The 7,500-nt window shown below is 35.8% G+C and overlaps 1 protein-coding gene across 6 annotated transcripts in view; it reads left to right on the top strand.

Annotated features, from left to right (window-relative positions):
- LMO3 (LIM domain only 3) overlaps window positions 1-7,500 on the top strand; it is a 65,370-nt gene that overhangs the window by 48,000 nt on the left and 9,870 nt on the right. For all 6 annotated transcript variants that reach the window (XM_017873859.1, XM_017873831.1, XM_017873833.1 and 3 more), the window contains one exon: window positions 449-574. In XM_017873859.1, coding sequence (XP_017729348.1) covers window positions 449-574 — 126 coding nt within the window. The remainder of the gene's footprint in view (window positions 1-448; window positions 575-7,500) is intronic.

The raw sequence follows: 7,500 nt of genomic DNA, 5'->3' as shown, positions 1-7,500 counted from the left end.
TAATAATAACAGCAAACCTTTTAGTAACTAAATGTCAAAAAATAATGAGTCATTCATTAGTTGGTTCCTTTCCCAACTAAAATGTTTAATATATAACATTAAGATCAAAGTTACATTGCTTTTATATTTTCTGTATACTCTAACCCAGAGAAGATTTTTGCTATGAATTCACCCCCATTGACTTCTGTTGACGTGTAGTTATGTAAGCTTCCTAATGTATTTGTCTTCTCCTTTTCTTCTCAAACAAGATGTGATTTTCATCAAGGAAGGTCAACGGAGAATATATTGCAGAAGAATATTTATGCATACACCTAGGATAAAACCCACTTGTGTACATCATAAGGCATTGTGTATTGATAGCTTTACAGGGTATATTAGCATCATCTCTCTTCACAATCTCAGATTTCTCTGTAAGAGTTTCTAAAAAAAAAAATGTTTCTTATTCTAGGCTCTTCGGTGTAACGGGAAACTGTGCTGCCTGTAGTAAGCTCATCCCTGCCTTTGAGATGGTGATGCGTGCCAAGGACAATGTTTACCACCTGGACTGCTTTGCATGTCAGCTTTGTAATCAGAGGTAAGCAGATCTCTTTTTGGTCTCTAAAAAATGGTAAGCCTCTCTGTGCTGACCATTGATTTAATAGGTGGAAATTATATTCGTACATTTAAAGCAATTAATCTCAGCATTTTTCTGTTCTGTAAACTTTAATCCTATGCCAGAAACAAACCACTAAGGAGAAGAAAGGTTTTAAGACTTACTTCTACCTGAAAGAAAAGCATCGTATAAAGAGCACATAACAGAAAACGGAAACACTTCTGTAAACTTTGACTTCTTTTACTCATTCCTTTCTTTTATTATTTTCCTGTCTTTTAAAAAGTACTTTTAAATATCTCCTTTTTTGTACGACTTATGTGAGCAAATAAATTCTCAGTGAAGCAAATATACAGGAATTTGTTGCAGGTATTTTGTATTTTTCTTATTGTTTATATTTCAATTTCCTTATCTCTCGTGTTTTTGTTTTTGTTTTTTTTAACACAAGGTCTGGTTCTGTCACCCAGCCTGGAGTGCAGTGGCGCTAACATGGCTCATGCAGCCTCAATTTCTGTGCTCAAGCAATCCTCCTGCTTCAGCCTCCCAAGTACTTGGGAGTACAGGTGTGCACTACCATGCCTGGCTAATTTTTTTTTATTTTTTTTTCATTTTTTATGGAGATGGAGTCTCACTATGTTACCCAGGCTGATCTCAAACTCCTGGCCTCAAGCAGTCCTCCCACCTCAGCCTCCCAAAGTGTGGGAATTATAGGCATGAGCCTCCACCCCCACCCACTGTAGATGTTTACCTTAAATTTTAACCTTGTGCTATATGTACTTTTGCAGTTATTTCAGTTATCTTTGAGAATCAGGCCAGATATAGCTAATAATTAAACAATTATCATCATTGGAGAGGAGCATTTGAAAAAGTGTTGAACAGGGAATCTGGAGACCTAAATTCTAATATGGGCTCTGCCACTAATAAGCTGTGTGATCTTAAACCAAAACTTTCCCTCTCTGGACCTCAGGTTTTTCATTTGTAACATATGAAGCTGAATTAGTTCATCTCAGAGAATTCTTTCAGCTCGAAAGTATTATCACTTAATTCCATTTTTTTCTTATTGAAAGTTATATTTTTTTATTTCTGTGAAAACTATATACTACTGGCACCTATTTTATGTGATAAATTGAGAGGATTTTAGAATATTAAAATGTACATATTAAAATACAACATTTCAAAATTAGAACACTTGATAGATTTTAATGAAAATGAAATCACTGAGTTTCTGTGAGAACACCTGGACGGAGTATAGAATCAATAAATATTAGTTGCATCAAGTTCTCAGTTATTGTAATTTACTCTGAAAGGCACTATTTGATGCAGAATCTTCTCCTGAGACCCTGTAGAACAGTAGAAAGAATGTGACATTTACAGTGAGAACGGGATTCACATTTCAGCACCGCCATATCTTAGTGAATGTATTAGCTGTGTGATCTTGAGTATGTTACTTAATCTCTCTGAATGTGATTCCCACATCCATAAAATAGAAACACTAATACCTCTCTTGCAGAGTTTGAAACTTAAATGAAATAATTTATATTAAATGTCGGGAACAGAACAGGCTCTTAGAAGTTAGCTATTTTTGTAATTTACCAAGTAATATTCCACTACCTTGACTTTCCCACAAGACATTATATCACAATAGTGCTTCTTGCTAAATGTAGATATTCAGATTGTGGCCTAATATACCTTATAATATAATAGTTACCCAAACAATCATTCAAGATGTTATCTTACAATGTCTTGACTCTTCCCAACAAGTACTGAGAATCAAAGCAAGTTCATTCAGTCTAGGGTAACATTTAGACAAAAGTAAATCGGCAAATGCACATGTTTTTGGTAGGGATAAGGATATACAAACACAAACATTCCCACATCCGTACTGACACATTTGACACATTTATGTACATGTATATATGTATTTTATACATTTTATTTAAAGGTGTATGAGTAGTAAATTTAGAATACTTTTGTTTGCTTGTCATGCTGATCAATTAATAGCAGCCAGTAACAATGCAGTTCCCGGCTGGGCGCGGTGGCTCACGCCTGTAATCCCAGCACTTTGGGAGGCCGAGACGGGCGGATCACGAGGTCGGGAGATCGAGACCATCCTGGCTAACACGGTGAAACCCCGTCCCTACTAAGAAATACAAAAAACTAGCCGGGCGAGGTGGCGGGTGACTGTAGTCCCAGCTACTCGGAGGCTGAGCCAGGAGAAGGGCGTGAACCCGGGGGGCCGGAGCTTGCAGTGAGCTGGGGTCCGGCCACTGCACTCCAGCCTGGGCGACAGAGCGAGACTCCATCTCAAAAAAAAAAAAAAAAAAAAAAAAAAAAAATGCAATTCCCATTATGGAATCATAAAGTGATTGCTTTTCTACATATAAATGATTACATATTCATAGTAGAAAATTTAGAAAATAGAAGAGGATAAAACAAAACATTGTCCCATGTCTCACTATTCTAAAAGAAAACATTTTAATATTTTGATATATAGTCAGCTATACATGTTTCTATGTATATAGGACAAATGACATTGTATGAATATTATACTCACATTTAAGCAAATGAAAGAAAAGTTACAAGGAAGAATCCTAATGTTTGATATTTGGACTTTTCACTCAATTTATATTGTGCGCCTTTTACCTGCCATTAAAATTATTAAGATATTTTAAGCTTTCCTGAAGTTCAGTTTAATGGACAGAGCTTCACCTGTCTTCTAATATCAGATACACAAGCTGTTTCTTCAAAAGTTTTATGCTGTAAATAGTATCAGTATTATCAATATAAAAATGGACCTTATGAGACCCTGTAGAAGAGTAGAAAGAATGTGACATTTATAGTAAGAACGGGATTCACATTTCAGCACCACCATATATTAACGGATGTATTAGCTGTGTGATCTTGAGTATGTTACTTAATCTCTCTGAATTTGATTCCCACACACATAAAATAGAAACACTAATACCTCTCTTGCAGAGTTTGAAACTTAAATGAAATAATTTAAATGTCAGGAACACAACAGTTTCTCAAAAATTAATTATTTTTGTAATTTACCAAATAATATTCCACTAACTTGATTTTCCCACAAGACATTATATCATAGTAGTGCTTCTTGCTAAATGTAGATATTCAGATTGCATAAAAAACAAATGCTCATATCTCTATCTGGTTAAATTCGTGGAAGCATAATTTATTAAACAAGGTGTATAACAGTTTGAAGGCATATGCTATACATTGCTAAATGATCTCCAGGAAAGTTATACCAATTACCCTCCTAGCAGAAATCTATAAAACTATATATTCCCTCACATTCACTCTAGGAATTATGTTTTTTTAAAAAAAATCCTTGTCACCTTGAGGGATGATTTCTAACTATAATTTCCAATTGGCATTTATCTGATTCCTGGTGGCCCTTTGGTATTCCTTCTTTTAGAGAAGTAGGCAGTTTATATCCTTTGTCCATTTTTTTCTATTAAGTAGGCTTACATTTTTATCCGTGTTCTACATAGAAAATAAAAACATCATTCAAGTGCTAAACCCAGCCTAAATTCTATTATGATGCAAAGTAATTGTAGGTTGTTAATGTTATTTACAAATCATATATCAATTTTATTTCACCATTGAAATAAAAAGTTGCATTCACGATTAAGTCTGTCTCTTCAGGAGAACTCAGTCAAGTAAGACAAACACTCCTAAATTTTGACTCTAAAACTGTTCACATTCTTATTGCTGCAAAATACTATTCTAGTATCATTATTAAAGTACCTAATATATTTCTGTGTTCGCTTCATTTATTACATGCCATAATGGGACTGCATATCTTTAGTGCTGGTTATGCACAATTAGCACTTAGTTATTGTCGTGTCACCTCAGCCCTTACAAGACAAACTTCTTTAATGCAAGAAGTCAGCTAATCTTCATCAGTCAAGCAAAGCAGACAAATTTTGTTACCCAGGATACAGAAGGCTTTAATACAGGAGATTCTCCTTTTACTCTGAAGTTTGCTTCAGTCCCCTCTAGGAAACCCATATCCCACTTCCAGTAGCCAAATCATTGTCACAATATTGCACTTTTTCAAGTGAAACACAAGGCAAATAGGTAATTCATAGGCATTTTCCCTTAAGCAAACTTTATTGACTTCTGAAGTTGTGGAATTACACAGGTTTGTGAATTGTATTCAGCAGTCATTTCATCTTAACTTTTAAATCAAAGTATCATTAAGATCCAAAGCATTTCAAAAAGTAACAGTAATAATAACCTTTCAGGATTGATTGTTCCTTATATATAGATCTCCTCTGCCCCTTTTAGAGGAGTATAGCTGAAATGTGAATCCTGCATTAAAATTCTGCTAGTTTCTCTATTTTAAAAGGTACCGCAGGAGGGTTATTTAAGCTTGTTTTATGGTATCTTGAATCTCATTCAGAATTGGAAGATTCTATATAACTGGTTAATTTCTTAAAGGTGAATCAGTCCCTTCTTAGAAAACTCGGTAAAACTAAATGACAGTTTTGTAAGAAAAGGGAAAAAAAAAAGCTTGTGATGAAATTTTCCCAAATAAGTACAATTATGTAACAATTAATTTTCTTTTTTTTTTCAGAATAAAGCACTGTGCTAGGCTCTGTGGAAGCTGAGGTTGATAAAATCTAGTTTATTTCTTAGAGGTGTCCAGCTATGGGAGACACAGGACATCAAAGACTTACAGAAGAGTGTAATCGATGCTAAATAGATCTATACTGAGGGAAGAGAGAGCCATCCTTCTTGAAGTGTTAGGGAAGCATCAAAGGCCGGATGTGCTGAGTCTTAAAAAAAGAACTCCCTAGAACTGGTTGACTTATAGGAAGTGTGTTTTTGCTGGGGGCTGGGGAAGATGAGGGAGCCAGGGAGCAGTGAGGAAAGGAATTTTCGGGCAAATTGAGCAACGTGCAAAGGCATGCAGATGTGAAAGCATTTGACGTGTTTAGGAAATGAAAAGCAGCTCAGTATGTTCAGAGATTAGAGAAGCGGTTTGGGAGGCATATGGAGGAGTAGAAAGAGAGCAAGCACCTAGAGGAAATGAAATGGTAAACTTAATCTTTGAAAAGCCATTAAATAAAAGTCAAAATGAATACAAATTTAAACTACTCATCTAAAATACATTTGTGATTTAAAGCTATTGGTTTCTGGAATAAATCTACCTTAACCAATTTTTATTGACCACACACCTTAAGTGGTAGTACAGTTTATGATGGTTCTGCAAAGGGTTCAAAAGAAATATAACTCGTGGTCGTTTACCGCAGAACTGCTGACTATAATGGGAAACCAGTTACGCTTTCATGAGAAATTTTGAAACACCAAAATAAACAGTACACCAATAAATAAGTGCTTTGGGAAAGAGCAGAATAAGCAAATTTACATGGTCAGAGGATGTTGATGGAGCGAATGGGAACTCAAGGATTGTTAGAATTTAAGTAGACAGAAAAAGGGGAGAAGTATTTATTGCTAGGGAACACCTTAAGTAAAGGTGAAAAGATTATCATTATCAAATAGGAATGATAGCGAATTCTGATAAAGTATTAGCCAAACACCCAACACTGTTCTGAGTATTTTACATGTACTCACTCATTTAATACTCAAAATATCCCGTAAATAGTTAGTTATTAGCTTCACTTGACAGATGAGGAAAGTAAAGTATAATAAATGTAAGTAACTTGCCCAAGATTACAGTTAGAAGAAAATGGTAGACTCGAGACTTAAACCCAGCCGGGCGCGGTGGCTCAAGCCTGTAATCCCAGCACTTTGGGAGGCCGAGATGGGCGGATCACGAGGTCAGGAGTTCGAGACCATCCTGGCTAACACGGTGAAACCCCGTCTCTACTAAAAATACAAAAGCTAGCCGGGCGAGGTGGCTGGCGCCTGTAGTCCCAGCTACTCGGGAGGCTGAGGCAGGAGAATGGCGTAAACCCGGGAGGCGGAGCTTGCAGTGAGCTGGGGTCCGGCCACTGCACTCCAGCCTGGGCGACAGAGCGAGACTCCGTCTCAAAAAAAATAAAATAAAAAATAAATAAATAAATAAAAAGATTTAAACCCAAGGAATCTGGTCTCCCTCTCTGGAGTCAGGTTCATTTCAACAGAGGTATTTTATTGTCTGACTAAGAGCATATAAATGTGAATAGATACAGTGGAGTTAAAGTAAGGTAAATTTGAATAATGTATAGCAAGATTTGGGGTGTGGGTAGCGTAATTTGATACAGTAAGGGCTGTTAGCGGTGAGATGTAGAATGACAACCAGACTGTCAGTGGGAAAGACAGTAAACTTGTTCACAGGTGTATAGTGGTGGAATGAGTACGCAACCCAGAACTCTTACTGAAAACAGGATAGTATAGAAATCTCTAACTTACAGTTAACTGAAGATGTGGAATAGGAAAGCATAGACACTAGAAATATGGATTGGATCTCCCTTGTTACCCAAGTGTTGTAACATAGAAATTAATCATAATTGTCAGTCACTAACTTTAGGGAAAGAAGATGGCTAGGCTAACATTTTTATTTCTTAAAAGGGATGTTACCAGTGGAGGCTTCTTAGCATAGGCTTTTGATAACCTGCTTAAAATTAAGCACTATGTTTTATAAGGATGATTTACTAGTTGTGCTTGTTTCATATACTTCTCAAGTCTCTAAGACTATATGAAGAATCACTCAAAAATATCTAGAAATTACATCTAATATTAATTCCAAAACATCAGAATCAAATGGTTTAATAATCCAATGGGGCATCTTCTTATTCCTTACCATAATTTTTTTTAAATGAGGGTAAAACTAATTGAACTAAGCATACTACAAGTAATTAGGGTCAGATTAGAAGAAAGATTATGTTTATTTTTAGTAATTGTAGCCTGTTAATATACTTGCGGTATCCTCTGGCTATCACTCC

The sequence above is a fragment of the Rhinopithecus bieti genome, unplaced genomic scaffold (assembly GCF_001698545.2).
Source record: "Rhinopithecus bieti isolate Rb0 unplaced genomic scaffold, ASM169854v2 scaffold_110, whole genome shotgun sequence".
Lineage (NCBI taxonomy): Eukaryota > Metazoa > Chordata > Mammalia > Primates > Cercopithecidae > Rhinopithecus > Rhinopithecus bieti.
This window is presented reverse-complemented; position numbering and strand designations above follow the sequence as displayed.